Source organism: Alexandromys fortis, unplaced genomic scaffold (genome assembly GCF_014885135.2).
Source record: "Alexandromys fortis isolate MF-2015 unplaced genomic scaffold, M_Fortis_MF-2015_v1.1 scaffold_75, whole genome shotgun sequence".
Lineage (NCBI taxonomy): Eukaryota > Metazoa > Chordata > Mammalia > Rodentia > Cricetidae > Alexandromys > Alexandromys fortis.
Window position 1 is genome coordinate 471868 of NW_026067956.1, and position 18118 is coordinate 489985.

At 45.0% G+C, this 18118-nt stretch overlaps 2 protein-coding genes across 2 annotated transcripts in view; both read left to right on the plus strand.

Moving 5' to 3' along the window:
- The window catches only part of Ephx2 (epoxide hydrolase 2), a 36561-nt gene extending 34903 nt beyond the window's left edge, over window positions 1–1658 (plus strand). The window contains exons 17-19 of the mRNA XM_050152232.1: window positions 508–588; window positions 955–1013; window positions 1184–1658. Of these exons, the coding sequence (XP_050008189.1) occupies window positions 508–588; window positions 955–1013; window positions 1184–1262 (219 nt within the window). The 3' untranslated portion in view covers window positions 1263–1658. The remainder of the gene's footprint in view (window positions 1–507; window positions 589–954; window positions 1014–1183) is intronic.
- A 5092-nt stretch (window positions 1659–6750) lies between these two features.
- LOC126507585 (disintegrin and metalloproteinase domain-containing protein 2-like) overlaps window positions 6751–18118 on the plus strand; it is a 41404-nt gene continuing 30036 nt past the window's right edge. Inside the window, exons 1-4 of the mRNA XM_050152134.1 lie at window positions 6751–6970; window positions 7458–7534; window positions 11570–11625; window positions 13355–13433. Of these exons, the coding sequence (XP_050008091.1) occupies window positions 6898–6970; window positions 7458–7534; window positions 11570–11625; window positions 13355–13433 (285 nt within the window). The 5' untranslated portion in view covers window positions 6751–6897. The remainder of the gene's footprint in view (window positions 6971–7457; window positions 7535–11569; window positions 11626–13354; window positions 13434–18118) is intronic.

The following is an 18118-nucleotide window of genomic DNA, read 5'->3' on the forward strand; positions in this document are numbered from 1 at the left end:
CGCAGACACCCCACACACACACCCCTGACACACACACACATGCACACACACACCCCTAACACACACACACCAGACCTACAGATACACCTCGAATGAAGACCCTACACACACATACACACCAGACATACACACACCAAACATACACACGTTGCACAAGACACCAAACACGCATATACCAGGCTTACATACACACCAAAATCTCAAGAAAAGACACCACATACACACATACATATATACCAGACACGCACATCTTGCACACAGACACCAAATTCACACACACACACACACACACACACACACACACACACACACTGCATTACTAGATCCAAATTTTGATGACTCCTCCAATTAAAGTCTGGTAGAAGCAGAGCCAGGGCAGGACAAAGGTCTTCTCATGGGGTGGAGGTGAGGGCTGTTAGTGGCAGACGCTCAAGGCATCCTTCCCTAGGCACAGGTGGCACCAGGGGTGGCTGAGTGCCTGCTTCCCTTTCTACCTGTCTTCCCCAGATCCTGGTCCCAGCCCTGATGGTCACGGCTGAGAAGGACATCGTACTCCGTCCTCAGATGTCCAAGAACATGGAAAACTGGGTGAGAGAATGGCCCCATAATAGTGGGCATCAGTGGCCACGGAAGAGAGCACAGGTGCCCAGGAGGGAGGCAGCAGAGGAGGACATCCCCGAAAGGCTGGATGGGGACCAGCTAAAGCTCTGCCCTGACCCAGCTTCACTCTGACATCCCCATCCCCTCCCATGACACTCCCTTTCCCTACACTGATAAGCTGCCACTCCTCAATCCTGTCCTAAATGACACAAGGGTCCTCCAAGAATGGTCTACGGACATCATAGAGGAAGGGGTCCCCTCCAGGATGGCGTCTGCTGTGCGTCACACTGACTCCAAACTGGCCCAGTTAGCATTCTGCCGCTGATCGTCCTGCATGGGGGTGCTCTCTTTCAGATTCCTAACCTGAAAAGGGGACACATCGAGGACTGTGGTCACTGGACACAGATAGAGAAGTAAGGAGACTGGGGCAGTGGGTGAGGGGAGCGTGATTCCCTGCTCACCTGACCAATGAGCTCGGCAGGCTTAATTCTGCCCAGCTCAGGTCTGCCAGGTCGTTTTGCTCACGCTACCTTGGTGCAGCAGTGGGTTCAGACAGGTAGACGTGCCTTTGTTTCCCTTCTAGACCTGCTGAGTTGAACGAGATTCTCATCAAGTGGCTGGAGACTGAAGTCAAGAATCTGCCAGTGACCTCCAAGATTTAGCCAGGAGCATCCTCTACTAGGGACACATTTTGGTTTCTGGACATGGTCTTGTTCAGAATCAGGAGTGTCGTTCTTTTGCCAGCCAGTGATTTTCTTTAAATAAAAGTGATCAGGTGTGAGGGAAAGGGGAGGCGGAGGTGGGGAAGAGACAGAAATCTTTAATAAATTAAAATAAATTAATTAATTAAAAAAAGTGATCAGGTGCGATGCCACCTTAGATCCAGGAGAAAGTGTGTGTGGCTAATTCTCTGAGGATGAGAGCACTATCAAGGAAGAGATCACACCCTGCTAGGAAGGTGGGGGGCCCCCACCCCCCATTGGTAGCTTTGCAGTCAAATCCAACCCTGCTCCTTTTGAAGCAGCCTATTCGGGACAGGCAATAAAGCTAAAACCTTGGTCTTCTGGTTCTCTGTGCTCTTGAGAATCCAGGCAACTGCTTATAGAGGGTACTGGGGACCTCTGAGTGCCAGCCTCGGTGTCCCTTCAGGATAGAGAAGAAGACCCACAGCAAGTGCAGGACTTAAATCTGAAGGTGAAATGAACTCTCCACAATGTACTTCTCTGCATCCGTTTCTTTATTCTTCTCCTGCTGTTCTCTTTCTGCAAAGTTTCCAGTTTATATACATATGCAAAACAAAGGCAGTTCTCTTGTAGAAAGAGCTGCGGGCCTCTTCCCACAGCCCCGCTCCTGGCTACCTGGCTAGCTTATACCCCGAAATAACAACACACAAACTGTATTCATTTAAACACTGCCTGGCCCATTTCTATTAATGTGTGTAGCACCGAGGTGCGCTTACCGGGAAGATTCTAGCCTACATCTATCCTGGGTCAGAGCTTCATCGTGTCTACACCAGAGAGGAGAGCTGTCGAGTCTGAGCTCACTTCCTCTTCCTCCCAGCATTCTGTTCTGTTCACTCCACCTACCTAATTTTCTGTCCTATAAGGGCCAAGGCAGTATCTTTATTTAACCAATGACCTTCCTCCATCATTCTCTGAGCCTGGATGTCCCTTTATCTTTGAAGGTCCCAAATGTGACCTATATGAAAGACTCCTTTCCTGACTGCATGTCCTGCCAAAAGGAAGATAGCTGCAGGGAGGTGGCCTCTAATGTATCTCAGGGAACAAAATGGAGATTAGACTGTGGGGACCAAGGTTATTGACTGTGTGACTAAATGTCTCACCAAAGGACCAACAAGGGGTGGGGGGAGGGAGGTGACCCAATATACCAGTACATGGGAAAGAGTCATGCCCACTTATCCATACTCTGCTGAATCACACCAAAGGAGAGTGCTTGTGGCTTCACAAGAGATCCACTGTCAATAAGAATCAGTCAATATGCAAAAGGTGGTAGGCATTCGTTCTGCTGGGTCAGCCTTCTGCCCTATCAGCTGAAATCTCACTGCAGGATACTGCTTTCCAATAAGCAAAAGCCTTGCATGGGCCTCCAAGGTGCTGAGTGACCTCGACCAGCTCCATCCAGGGAGCCTTCCTGAAGGACGCCGTGGGTGGTCCATAACCTTTGTTTCTGTGCAGTGTATACTCAGGTGCTCACTGGGGCAGACTGTATTTGAAGCTCTGCCAGGCTTGAACTGAGCCAGTTTTGTGCCCCCTACCCGACACAGACCCCTCCTTGTCACATCTAGGGAAACTCCAGGTCTCACTGATCTTGTCCTTTGCAGTTGTCTGCCCTCTGTCCTGCTTTGGGACCAGAGTCTCATAGCAGCGACCTCCTAACCATCCGTCCACACCACCCTCAGATACTCAGAGCTTCCCCCAGGATAAAGTCCATGCTCTGAGACCCACCTAGCCTGGACCCATTACCCCATGATTCCTACTAATAGCGGCCCTCCAGTTTTTCTATCCTTGAATCTTGCATTCATACGAGACAGGGTCTCTTGAGCCTCTGCCCGAGCTGCATGCTCTCATATGGAGTCTCCCAGCCATCTCCTTCTTGACCAAGGCCCGGTTTCAGTGGTGTGTCGTCTCCCCTTGCTGCCTGTCCCACCTGGGTACATTCTCTCTCTCTCTCTCTCTCTCTCTCTCTCTCTCTCTCTCTCTCTCTCTCTCTCTCTCTCTCCAGGTGCAGTTCCTCATTCTGTTAACTATCCAGAGGAACTTGACCACTTGACCAGCTGGGGACTTCAACCTTTAGTTCTAGTAGCTGAGTTCTTTGTATTGAGATTCTGCTTCCTAAATCTGAATCCAGAGCAGCTGGCATAGACATCTGATCTGCTTCTTCCTTGCTGTGGTCTTGAGAACTGGTTCCTGTGTCTCAGTTCCCTCAATTTTAAAGAGAACATCAGTAGTAGCTAGCATCAGATGGTGGTAGTGGTCAGTATCTATATAGCTCTGTGTATAAGTATACAATGTAGTATATGATACATATACATGCATAACTCTAGACTGGGAGCTGCATGGAGGAACAGTTACTGTCGTGTAGTTGCAAGTACTCTTGTTTATACTAAGACAAGACCTTGGATGGCTTTAGAACCTAGCAACACCAGGGTCACCCCCACCCTTTTGGACCTTATGACTGAAGGACTTGTTTGCCAGACAAATCTGCGATCTGATGGAATGCCTAAATAAGCCAGAAAACAGTATTTTCCTAGCTAGCTAAATGCAAGCTCATTTGTAAGGAAGAAGACTCTGAGAAGGTCCACCAATAGGAGCATCAGCAGGCAATCCATTGGCTCGAGTTCAAATTGTCAGCAACCCCATACACCAACAAAATGCCTCGTACTTCCCCAGAGCCCGATGAACTGGGCCCACAGCACCGCAGCAACAACAACAAGTTTTGCAAGGTTGAAGGCCATAGGTGATGCTGGATGGGCAAAGGTCGCTAGGTTTTATGTAAAAAAATAACATAGTGTCCATATGGTCTTTTTTTTTTTTAGTTTAGTTTTTCGAGACAGGGTTTCTCCGTAGCTTTGGAGCCTGTCCTGGCACTAGCTCTTGTGCTCTTGTAGACCAGGCTGGCCTAGAACTCCCAGAGATCCGCCTGCCTCTGCCTCCCGAGTGCTGGGATTAAAGGCGTGCACCACCACTGCCCGGCATCCATATGGTCATTTATCTAGAGGCCACAGCCTTTAAAAGGATATTATGGGAGAGGGGGAACTTTTGCAAATATACTTGAAAACTTAAGGGAAAAATGGACAAAACCTTTCAGAAGTAAACTGACTCACACAGCACAAGTGGAAAGAGACTGCATATTTTTAAGAAATGAGATCCCCCACATTGGGTAGAGGGCTAATCTCCAACATACACAAAGAACTCAAAAAACTGATCATCAAAAGAAAAAATCCACAAAACACAATAAAAGCCTCTCAAACTCTGAAAAAAAAAANGAACTCTTAACAGAGGAATCTCAAATGGCTGAAAGACACTTAAGGAAATGCTAAACATCCTTAGCCATCAGAGAAATGCAAATCAAAACAACTCTGAGATTCCATCTTACACCTGTCAGAATGGCCAGGATCAAAAACACTGATGACAACTTATGCTGGAGAGGTTGTAGAGTAAAGGGAACACTTCTGCATTGCTGGTGGAAGTGCAAGCTGGTACAACCCCTTTGGATGTCACTGTGGTGATTTCTCAGAAAATTAGGAAACCTTCCTCAAGACCCAGTAATACCACTTTTGGGTATATATCCAAAGGATGCTCAATCATGCCACAAGGACATGTGCTCAGCTATGTTCGTAGCAGCTTTGTTTGTCATAACCAGAACCTGAAAACAACCTCCTAAATGCCCCTCGACCAAAGAATGGATAAGGAAAATGTGGTACATTTACACAATGGAGTACTACACAGCAGAAAAAAATGACATCTAGAAAACATCATATTGAGTGAGGTAACCCAGACAAATATCACATGTACTCACTCATACGTGATTTTTAAAAATAAAGCAAAGAAAACCAGCCTACAAATCACAATATTAGAGAACTTAGACAACAATGAGGACACTAGGGAAGACATACATAGATCTAATCTACATGGGAAGTAGAAAAAGACAAGATCTCCTGCGTAAATTGGGAGCATGGGGACCTTGGGGAAGGGTTGTAGGGGAGAGGAGAGGCAGGGAAGAGAGCAGAGAAAAATGTAGAGCACAATAAAAATCAATAAAGTTAAAAAATAAAACAAGCTCTGTAGACCAGGCTGGTCTCGAACTCACAGAAATCCGCCTGCCTCTGCCTCCCGAGTGCAACCCTGTCTCGAAAAACCAAAATAAATAAATAAATAAATAAAATAAATAAAAATAAAAAAATAAAACAATAACAACAACAACAAACATGGAGGAATGCTGCTTGCTGGTTTATTCCCAAGGCCATGTTTAGCCAACTTTCCTATAGAGCCCAGGACCACCAACCCAGGGAGTGATGCCGCCCACAATGGGCTGGGCCCTCCCACATCAATGAACAATCAAGGAAATCCCCCATAGACACACCCACAGGCCAATCTGTTCTCAGCAGTCCCTCACCTAAGACTCCCTCTTCAGGTGACTCTAGGCTGTGTCAAGTTGACAAAGCTGACAAGAACAGTGCTGGCAGAGACTCTAGAATCTCCGTACACTCCTGGTAGGATGTAAATTAGTAACACAATCTTGAAGGATTCTTCAGAAGTATTGACAAGACATACTCTTCGACCTGGCAACTTTCCCCTGGGAATAAGCTCAGCAGGAACACCGAAGTATTAAACCAAAATCACACACAAGGAAGTTGACAAATAGCAAACACGCGGTGATGTATCCAATGTGCACGAGGCACCGAAATTGCTGCTGTGCGTGGAACTTAGAATTACCCCGTCCCAGGGACCGAGATGTGAAGAATAGAAGTGTTACGCTATCTCTGGGAAAAGTTCAAGGCAGACAAAACTGGTCTGTGACTGTGAGAATTGTCAGGGAACAAACTGGAGCTGTGGGTGGTTCTCTTAGCTGTTGATCTGAGTGGTGTAACATTACACTGGTTTGTCCCGTTGGATATTAGTCAGACTGTCCACCTATGATTGATACTATCCTTATATATGTAAAGTACTGTTAGACATCCTAAAATATTATTATTATTATTATTATTATTATTATTATTATTATTATTGATTTTCGAGACAGGGTTTTTCCGTAGCTTTTGGTTCCTGTCCTGGAACTAGCTCTTGTAGACCAGGCTGGCCTCGAACTCACAGAGATCCGCCTGCCTCTGTCTCCCAAGTGCTGGGATTAAAGGCATGCACCACCACCGCCCGGCTTGAAAATAATATTCTTGTGAAGAATTAAAAGTTTCCTTGTCTTGAACCCTCCCCTCCAAAACAAACAAACAAAAAGAAAAATCACCAAAAAAACAAAAATAAGAGTTCACGTAAGTATATATGCAGCTTCCGGCTCCTCAGCTGTTCAGTGGATTCTGTCTCCCGGTAGTGTAGTTTTTGCCTCCCTGGGTCATACATCTCCCCTCCCTCATCTCCACCCCTTTTTCTTCTATGGCATCCTATGGAACTCAAACCCAGCAAGTCCTTCAAAACTCAGAGAGCAGCACACAAACCCGCCAGCACAAAGCTGTGCCGCCCACAGCCCTCACCTCGAGCTTCCAACTGCCCGGTCGCGGGCCAACTGCCATTCCTTGGGGGCTGGGGTCTAGGACGCCAGGCCATGTGGCGCATCTTGCTTCTGCTGAGTGGCCTGAGTGGGCTTGGCCGGCTTAGCGAGCAGCAAACAAAAGACGGTGAGCAACAACCCATCCTGGGACTTTTGGATGCCGGCTCTGCTTGCCTTTCTCTCATGGTTGCCCAGGGTGTCCCGGGATCGCTCGCACCTGCACAAGCCCAGGCCGTCAGCTCAACAGCTGAAATGGAAACAGGAGGGATGGGTCTTCCCCACAGACCCGAGGACCCTGAGAACTGAGAAACGGGGGTGCGCAGACTTGGCTTCTCCTATCCTCCAGCTTTAGATGCTGGTTCAGGTTGACGATGCTACATGAGTTGGAAGGAGAGGAGGACGTGAGTTTGTCTCAGAATTTACAAATCCTTCCTACTGGTCAAGACTCCCAAAGCAACATACATATTTCTCTTGAAAAATTCCAGTTCTGGAAAGGACAGAGCAATGCGGGTGTTTGAATAGATAGCCACTGCTGAGAGGTGACGCTTCCTGGGAGACAGGGTTCTCGGTATGCAAGGAGTGTGGCTCTGAAAAACGCCTTTTGTACCTTGCAGCTCGCGAGAGATTACACGTGCAAGTCACAGTGCCAGAGAAAATCCGGTCCATCCTGAGCGGAGGCTACGAATCACACGTAATTAATTTTACCAATTTTGCTTACGGCTTAGAAGTCACCCAAATATATGCTTGTTGAGAAGCTACTATCTTGATATTTTCCAACCTTGTGCACTCCCCAGATTTTTAACAATACTCAAAGGAAACACTGCTGAGGACCCTGGGTGTCTCAGTCCCAGGTCCTTCGGTGGTTTTGAATTCACTTGCTCACATGGTCCACCAAAGGATCTCTTCCCATCCTCCTACCCACGTATGTTTCAAGGATTGTTTTGGTGAGGGGTGATGGCTGTCCTACCATGGTATGTTTAGAACTATTTTTTTTTTCCACTTTGCAAATACATTCCTTTTCAAACTGTTTTTGCTTCTCCTTAGGATTACTGTCCTTTGCTTCTTCTACTTGTTTTTAAGTAAATTCTAGAATCCTTTATAAACTGTGTTTCTTAAAGTAGCAAACCTTTGTGACTGGGGCACATGAACACTAAGTGTTCATGTTTCTTAGCATTTCTCCATTTGTGACTCTGAAGAGTGAAGCTTGTGGATTTTCATACATTTTTTAAAAAGGAATGTGTGTGTGTTTATGAAACTTTAATAAGTTTAAGGGGGCATTTTAAAAGGGTTTGTTTTCTTTTTAACTGGAAAACAAGCAAGGGTTCTACTGGGAGGGGGAATGGCTTCCAGAAGGACCCACCAGGAACTGATTTGCAACAGGCAGAGTAGAACATTTAAAAAGCAGTTGTCTTAACCATACAAGGCAGGACTCAAATCCTCTCTTTGGTTAATGCCTTCTTGCCTGTGACCCTGCAAGGGACCTGCTAGAGCCTTTGAAACGCTAAAGCTGCTGTAGTTGCTGACTCGGGACACGTTAGTACTTGGTAGAGAGTAGGAATCCTAAGAGAAAGGGTGGAGCTCACAGAGGAGGAAAGCACCGTAGGCAAGTGTGAATGACGTCATAGTTTGCAAATGGCTGGTGGGAAGAGGGAGAAAAGGAAAACTCAGAGGAAGTGAAGTCCTGAGAGACACGAGTAAGGGGCAGGTTTTTATTAATTGAGAAAAGGTCTTTTTCTTTAACGGAATCCTTGGGTCGGGTTTACAAACTCACAGCAGGATGTGGGAAGTAACTCTTTGACACATTTGGATACCAAGGAAAGTCAGAATAACAATAGGGTTGGGGAGGTGGTTCTTTGGTTAGGGGCATTTGTTCTACCTGGAGAATCAAGATTGCAGAGACCCAGCACCCAAGTTAGGCGTCCTGGTGCCCTCTCCTGGCCTCTGCGTGTACACACTCACAGATGTATCGGTTAGTTAATTAATCTAAATCACTTCTTAAAAAGAATATGCAATGAAACAATAAATAAACGAGTAGATCTGCTAAAGGGAGAGAAAGTAATGAAACAGAAACTTCAGTCTATTTTTTGATAAATTTGGTTTGCATAGTCATTTCCTACAGAAATGGAATGTGTTCATGATTCCCGCCTAAGCCAACATGGTGGTTCACATCTGTACTCCCAGGACCTATGAGGCTGAGGCCTGGCCTACATAGTCAGTACCAGGCCAGCTCAGACTATAGTGGGAGAACTTTTCTCAATAAATAAATAAGCAAACAAACAAGCAGACAGAAAGAGTTCAAGTTAAGAATAGAGAACATTGTTAAAACAATGGGGCTGGAAAGAAGGCTCGGTGTTTAAGAGCATGCGCTGCTCTGGAGTTTGGTCCCAATAACCCCATCACAGGGCTCAACCATCCACAAGTCCAGCTCTGAGGGATTGGAACCTCCCCATTTTCCTTATCCATTCTTCGGTCGAGGGGCATTTAGGTTGTTTCCAGGTTTTGGCTATGACAAACAATGCTGCTATGAACATAGCTGAGCACATGTCCTTGTGGCATGATTGAACATCCTTTGTATATATACCCAAAAGTGGTATTACTGGGTCTTGAGGTAGGTAGTTTCCTAATTTTCTGAGAAATTGCCACAGTGACATCCAAAGGAGTTATACCAGCTTGCATTCCAACCAGCAATGCAGAAGTGTTCCCTTTACCCCACAACCTCTCCAGCATAAGTTGTCATCGGTGTTTTTGATCTTGGCCATTCTGACAGGTGTAAGATGGAATCTCAGAGTTGTTTTGATTTGCATTTCTCTGATGGCTTTTGCATTTCTCTGATGGCTAAGGAAGTCGAGCATTTCCTTAAGTGTCTTTTAGTCATTTGAGATTCGTCTGTTGAGAGTTCTCTGTTTAGGTCTGTACCTAATTTTTTCATTGGATTATTTGTTTTTTGATGTCAATTTTCTTGAATTCTTTTAATATTTTGGTGTCTTCAAAGATTTAAAGTTCTTGTCATGGTCTTTCACTTGTTTGGTTAGAGTTACCCCAAGATATTTTATGTTATTTGTGGCTATTGTGAAGGGTGATGTTTTTCTCATTTCTTTCTTACTCTATTTATCCTCTCCATAAAGGAAGGCTATTATGTTTTTGAGTTAATCTTGTATCCTGCTACATTACTGAAGGTGTTTAAGAATCTTAGGAGTTCCCTGGTAGAGTTTTTGGAGTCACTTATGTAAACTATCATATCATCTGCAAATAGTGAGAGTTTGACTTCTTTTCTGATTTGTATCCCCCTTGATCTCCTTTTGTTGTCTTATTGCTCTAGCAAGAACTTGAATAGATATGGAGAGAGTGGACAACCTTGTCTTGTTCCTGATTTCAGTGGGATCCACATCAGCTCTTGTAAAGGAAAACATTTAATTGGGGTGGCTCACTTACAGTGGTCTAGTCCATTATCATCATGACGGAGAGCATGCTGGCAGGCAGACATGGTGCTGGAGCAGTAGCTGAGAGTCCCGAATCTTGCAGGCAACAGGAAGGCAACTGAAACATGGGGCGGTATTCTACACACAGGAGACCTCAAAGCCCACCCCACAGTGATACTCTTCCTCCAACAAGGCCACACCTCCTAACAGTGTCACTCCCTATGGGTTTATGGGGGCCAGTCACAGTCAAACGACCCCAACGTGGCTTACAGAGAATTCAAAATGCCCTCTAAAACCAGCATAAAGTTAAGCGATTGGAAGTTCTAGAAGAGATCTAGAAGGAAGTAAAGCTGCCCGTGGTTAGTTCTCTCTTTACCATTGTCCTGAAGGTGCTTACCAACCCACGCAAAAAGGAAATAAACCAATAGAAGCGGTGGCTGGGCACAAAAATTGGAGATAAAGTGGGGAAAAAACTCATTATTTAAAGATGAGAGAACAATAAACAAAATAAAATCTGTTAAGTCAGAACAAAACCTAGCAGTAAAAAAAAAAATGTGTAAGCATAATCAAAGTACAAAAATGAAGCGTGTTTTCATCAAGGCAAAGGAAGAACCAAAGCAGAATTTTATAAAAGAATGTAACTCACACTGCATAAAAATCTGAGTGCAAGTAAATCTCACAAATACCTAACAGACAAGAAAATGAGAAGGGAAGGATCGAAGACCCTAATATACCGCAAGGTATGCTATTAATCATGCACTTGGGGACTAAAAGACACGGAGTCTCCGCCATCACGCAGAGCGGGAACTGATGGCCGCGGGCAGCCTCTCTAAATCTGCATATTAGGGTGGAGGTTGGTGAACTCCATGTCCAGACCACGAGCCAGTTTTATAAAACGTTACAAATACTGCCTGCTGTGCGTTGCCATTTTGCTCTCCTATATATGGAATTAAATGATTTTGCTATACACTGCTCAGATATGAATCATGAGTTTTATGGTGGTTTCAATCTTGAGCAAGCCAACATAGTTATTGGATAAAAAGTGATCTGTTCTTTAGAAGATCTGTCTGATTGGATAAGTTAATGGATAATAAATTACAACCTCTTTGTTTTTCTGCCTGCTGTTTTTGTATTGGAAGCTAGCATTTTTAACATCACATTTCATATATTTGGAATAAGTCAACGTTAAATTGTACCTTTTCTGTTTTTGTTGTATTGATATGATTTTGGAATGTAGCATCCATGTAAAAAGTTTTTCTTTCTAACTTCCTTATCTTCCTTGTTTTTTAAATATATTCTCCTTCCAGGTAGCCTACAATCTCACAATTGAAGGGAAACCATACACTCTGAACCTAAGGCAAAAGTAGGTGACTGTCATATTTTATCAACTGCCTTTATCTCACTTATCACTATTGTTGGCGATTACCTAAAATGCAATGTTTGAATATTTTCTATTATGGGCTGTTCAGTTTTTCTCTTTGTTTGTTTGTTTTATTTTGTTTTTTTCTTCTGAGACAGAATCTTTTCGTGTAGCCAAGGTTGTCTAGAACTCATACTCCTCCCTCAGACTCCCAAGTGCTGGGCTTATAGGTTCATGTTTCAGTTTTCTCCAGCTTTGTGCTGGGAAGGCTGTGAAGTCTCTGTAACAAATTCCTGGACCTCATGCTTCTGGGGCCTGAAGCCATCAGCAGCCAGCATCATTGGTCTGCTTCCAGCCCCTCCAGACCCTCTCCAGCTACCTTTTCAGCTAGTTCATTCCAACGTGACCACCAGCTTATGCCAAACAGACGGGCAGTTCGTCCAGGCTTACCATTGTAGGACGCTTGTGCTGTGTACGGAGCTATTACTCCACAGGACAACTTCAGGCCTTTGTTCTCACCCCACCCACCTCTCCTGGATGCTTTTGGGCACGCATGGGGCCTTTGCTTTGACATTAATCTGAGTGACCAAATTACCACTTGTTCACTGAAGCCATTCTGCACTCACTGGCCAATCACATTGTTTATCCATACCCTTCCAATTTTCCCACTGCACTTCTTGACTTTAACTTTCATATTGTTGTTTCTTTTGGTCCAGTTTCAAGATCCAATGAGCATCTAACTTAAACTTCTGCACAAACACGTGACTTAGTGCTCTGAAAGTGTCTTCCATGACTTCTCTTATGTCCTTTATGTTTTAATTTTTATTATAAACGTTCCCAATAAGATTTTTATTTTTGTTTTGCCTGTGTTTTGCCTGTGTGGTAAGTACACTATGTGTACACAGTCCCTTCAGAGACCAGATGAGGGCATCAGAACACCCAAAATGGGAGTCACAGAGGTACATGGGCTACCATGCGGGTGCTAAGAATGGACTTATAATAACAGAGCCATCTCTCCTGTCTCCCCACCAACCTTTTTTTTTTTTTTTTTTTTTACTTCTCAACATGAGAACTTTCTCCTTACACTACAATGTTTATTCAACTGTTGTTTCTTCCCTGCGGAAGATCCAAGCTTTGAACCTCCCTTTCCACGTGTGTGTAGGCACTGTTTAAAATTCTGTTTTGTGGCTGTCCCTTCCTATGACCCCTTCCTACCTCTCTGTGGGACATGGAGACCTCACTTTGGAAGTGGCTTATTTCCCACAATCCTCTCCCACCTCTCTGTGGGACATGGAGGCTTTGGGAATGATTTAGTGGATGCTTCTGCCTGATTCCTTCTGGATCTTTCAGTTGGGCTCAGCATTTACCCTTGACCTGCATTCCAGTGTCCTGGCAGTGCTGTGGCTGACTGGAATTCAATCTTCATCTGCCGGCCTGTTGTGTATTCATGTCGAAAGTAGCCGGGAACAGGCAGCCTCCTTATGTCCATGGTCTGGGCATAGCAGGAATCTTTGTCTCTTTGGTTTCTAAAAGGAGGACCCTATCGTCCGAGTGACTTACAAACAATAGTTCTGGCGATTTGTGGGAAACTTAGCCTAGAGGTAAAAGATTTGGACACTGAAGAAACCTTCTGCAAACTTACCTAGGATAATGTATATGAAAACGATCTTTTAGAAGTTAAACATGTAGGAAACCATTTTCTATTAAATATATTTAATCATTACCTTTGCAGAGCATTCTTGCCTCCCAACTTTAAAGTTTACCGTTATGACAACGCAGGAATCATGAGGCCTCTTGACCAGCATTTTCAGGTATGCCTCCATCTTGCTCTGCCTTGGGGGTGTAGTCCTAGAGCACACAGCCGAGATGTCCTCTATAGTTTTGACATAAATTTAAGAATTTCCTGCTGCTGGGATGTACTTATCTTATTAGCAGGTGATTACTAAGCCAAAGCAGACTGCGGTGTTTCCAAACTACTGGTTTCCCAATGGCGTGAGCTTTTGCGTGCGTGTGTGCGTGCATGCGTGCGCATATGGGTGTTGGTGGAAATCATGATTTGAACCAGGGAAGCCATATGTGGGAAAACAAGAGAACCCCAAGGTGTCCTCTGAAGTTGCCCAAGGACCAAATGAGAACACATAAAATTTCATGAACAATTAGGAAAATACTACATTTCCACACCCTTGAAACACTTGGAGCTTTGTTTACTGGTATCTAGGTTGGGGGATGGGAAGCACCTGAGAAATGTGGGCAGAACTGCAGAACTAGAGAAGCCATGTCTGAAGTGCACTTTTTTTTATTGCTCCCATTGCCCCGCCCTGTGCTCCCTCTTCCTCTCCCCTGCTCCCCTTCCTCCTCCTCTCTCCTTTGAATTTTCATTTTCTAAGTAATGATGGCATCCTCTGTAGAGACTAAGATTTTAACAAAACAAAAAGATAGACATGGTCCTTGTGTCTTGATTTCTTTCCCTGTTGCTGGGAGAAGAATACGCTGGCAAAGGCAACTTGGAGGAGAAAGGGCTTGTTCTGGCTCATAATTTAAGTTCGTCCTGGTGGGATAAGCAAGGCGGCAGGACCTTGAAGCAACTGCTTACCTTGTATCTCTGGTTAAGGACGGAGAGAGATGAAAGCATCCTGCAGCTCGGCTGCCTTTCTCCATGTATAAAGTCCCGCATCCCAGGCAGGGAGTAGGGCTAACACCTGGTGGAGGGGGATTCCCAACTCAGTAAACAAAAGCATGGTGATTCCCCAGCCGGCATTCCCAGAGACCATCTCCCAGGCAAGTCTAGATTCTGTGAGGTTGACAACTGACACTAGGATGCCTTGCTGTAATTGCTGTACAACCCAGAAAGCAGATACATTTGAGTCGATATTAATAAATAAATAGTGCATATTGTTCAATGGTGTTGTCATGTTATACACAGAGATTTACATGTGTGTTTATGTGTGTATGAGAGAAAGACAGACAGACGCAAGGCCACAATAGCTCACACTTGAACATGGAGACATATGCTTGTATTCTTAACTCACACGAGGTAAAAGCAGAAGAATTAGGAGTTCAAGGTCACCCTCAGCTACATAGGGAGTGCAACAGCCTGGACCAGGTCAAGAAATAAGCAATAAGAACAACAACAAAAAATCCTATAAAACAAAAGCCTGCATGGTAACACATGTCTGTTATCTCAGTTCAGGAGACAAAGGCACCAAGATTGGGACAAAATGACTGTGAGGCCACTTCTATAATGGTTAGACTCTGTTCCCTTGCTTCAAAAGCACGACTTTAAGGAAAGGCTAAGGAAAGAATGCTTTATTTAAAACCTAAAGGTGCTGCATTGTTAAATGATGAAGTCAACACAACTAATACATGCCTTCATGTCGATAATCTGGGTTCCTATCATTGCCTTAAGCCTGTTTCTAGCCATCAAAACAGGTTAAAAAAAAAAAAAGAAAACAGGAAAATATGATTTTCAAAAGTTGTATTCATCCCTAAAAATCATACTATCCTGGAAATTACAACATATGCCAAAAAACAAATCAACCATGTAGACAACCAATGCCCCCCCCCCACCCTGCATCGCTCTTCTTTGCTTTTTGGTTTTTCAAGACAGGGTTTCTCTGTGTAACAGCCCTGGTTGTCCTGGAACTCGCTTTGTAGACCAAAATGGCCTCGAACTCATGGAGATCCTCCAGCCTCTTCTTCCCAAATGGTGAGATTAAAGGTGTGCACCACACAGCCGCCGGGTCTGTGCTCCATCTCTTGATTTTGTCACTTTGGGAATCAGGGGCTCAACAAAGGCTTTTTCAGGAATCCAAGCACGCAGCCTCTCGAAAGTTGGGAGATTCTATTAAATGCCTCCTTCCCCCAATTATTTTGTGCTTGTTTGTTTCTTTAGATATCTACCAATATTTTGTTTGAAATTAGACATTTTGCACAGTGTCATGTAGCCAGTCTGAGTACTGTCTCCATCCTTGATGTTTGTAATTGTTAGAAGTTCTGTTAATTGTCGGGTAACTGTCTGTCCTCCCTCCTGCCCATCGGGTGTTAAGTCTGTGCTGGGATTATTACACAGGAGGATAAAGTTAGAGTTGTGCCCAGGGTCAGCCTGGAAGAAAGTGGACGTGCAGGGTTCTCATTTTCCTGTCCCACACCACTGTCAGGCTCTGTTCCCTGCTGACTGGTCACTGCCAAGTCTTAGCCATGCCCCAGGGCACACAGTGTTCTATAGCTCATTGTAATCCAGTGTCCCTGCCTTGGAGGGACAGCTGTGTAGGTCAAGCTTCCATGTCTTCTGTGACCCAGGACACGCGTCCTATCCATCTGTTTGTCCCTCACAAGCTAGCCAGCTAGTTGGAGGCTGAACACAGAAAGCTGACGAACCTAGCATCACTTTCTCCCTACATCCTGTACCTTTCTGGTTGTTCACTATGCCTGTAGGCATGAGTTCCTCTTGTTCTGTTGCAAATAAAATCCCAGAAGAGGTTGGGTTACCATCTTCTTGACAGCCTACTCTCTCTAGGGTGACCTAAGTGAGTTCTGTCAATCAGAAAGCACACCCTGCTCGGGTCAATGTTCACTTTCCGGAGAACCCTCAGCATCCTCACCTTTGCTCTTGGAGGCATCCTTTTGGCTCACTCTTGGTCTTTACTAAAAGCTGATGCTAATAAAAGCGCCTCTGGAGTAAGAGCTAAACCAGTTCCTTTGGGCTTTTCTAGATCAGAGGTGGATGGATACAGCGGTGCTGACCTTGACTTCTGGTTACGTGAGGCAAGTCTACACTTCAGGGAACTGGTGGAGAGGATAAACGCCTTCTCAACCTCCATTACTGGGTTAGACAGTCTCCAATTTTCCAGTCCCTCCATGTTGTCCTGGAATTCCACCTCCCCAGGTTCTCCTCACACTTTCTAGCCCCTCCTCTGCTGAGTGAGGCCGTCTTGGCAAGACTCACTGGACTGATTTGGAAGGGTTTCTTGACCCTTGCTTCGTGTGTTCACTTAAAGTATTTTTTCTGCTCTAATTGGCTTTTTATGCTCCATAGTTCTCCAGACTCTCTAGCTGATCCTCTGTTGTGCCCATTTTTTCCTTGGAATTCTTGATCACAGTTTTAGCATGTGTTTTAGTATTTGGTAATTCAAAATCCTCTCTTTTAATGTCAAACTGTTATTCTGTTGTGTTTTTTTGTTTGTTTGTTTGTTTTGACTGTGTGCTACTTCCCCCCATCTCTCTCTCTCTCTCTCTCTCTCTCTCTCTCTCTCTCTCTCTCTCTCTCTCTGTTTCTGTGTGTGTGTGTGTGTGTACTATTTTTGTAGCCTTGACTAGCCTAGAACTCACAATGTAGACAGGATTGACCTTAAACTCAGAAATCTGCCTGCCTCTGTCTCCCAGTGGCTGGGATTAAAGGTGTACACCACATCACCACCACCCCCAAAAAATGTATTTTTAATCATGTTCTGGCCATGTTCAATGATGCCATCAAAACACTTATGAACCTTTGAAGAGTTTCCAATCTTGGGCTGGAGACATGGTTCAGTGGTAGAGTCTTTGCTTACCATGCAGGAGGTCTTAGGTTCAAATCCCAGCACAGGAAGAAATCAACTTCAAGCATTTCTGGTCTTGTTCCAGTAATCCTCCTGGAGCTAGCACCTGGCTTTCCAGCTTCATGAGTCTTAGTTTCTGCCAGATTCCCATGTGACCCACAGATTATTGTCCCCACCCTGGAGAGATGACTGTTTAGTGCCACAAAGCCAAAGACAGATCCTAGGCTAAGTGTCAGCAGCACAAGTTTATCAAACAAGGGACAGCACACTCCTGGGAGCCTCACAAATTAAATTCTCAGCTCACCTGCCCAGAGGAAACCACACGTTATCTACGCAGAAAAGATGTGTTTTCCTAAGCCACACACTGCCTCTCTTTGCCCCTTTTATGGTCCAGTGCTTTCTGTTAAGGGTCCTGGTGGGTGTGTCACTTGGTATGGAAGAGACACAAAGGTTAGAGGTTGTCAGTGGTCAGGCTGGTGGCCATCTTGGATTCAGGTTGATTCAAACCACCCTTCCCTGTAAGCATCCTGTCCTCAAAGACAGACAAGATGCGAGTGATGTAAATACATCCTCCAGGGTTGGGGTGGGTGGGTAGAAGCAGCCCCTGGAAAACACTGTCTCTCTGCCATGCCACGTCATCAGCCCAAAGGTGGAACAGCACCTGGGCATGCATCTTGGGACCTCCACCAGTGTCATCAACTCTTCCAAGGCTCTGTATCTCATTTCCGGCACCTCGGAAACCCTTGCCACTCCCCAGAACCTGGAAGACTGAACCATTAGAGGCCACCTGCTCCCTTGCCTGGTGGTGCCCTTGCAGCTGGGGGGGGGGGACCCACATATTGAGAAGCTCCACGAATTTAATGGTCCTGTTTCTGGAGTTATTGCTGGCTTCTCTGAGAGAGCTCTGCAAGCCAATCTAACATCTCATTCAAAATACTCTCGAGAACAAATTTCCCTTTTCC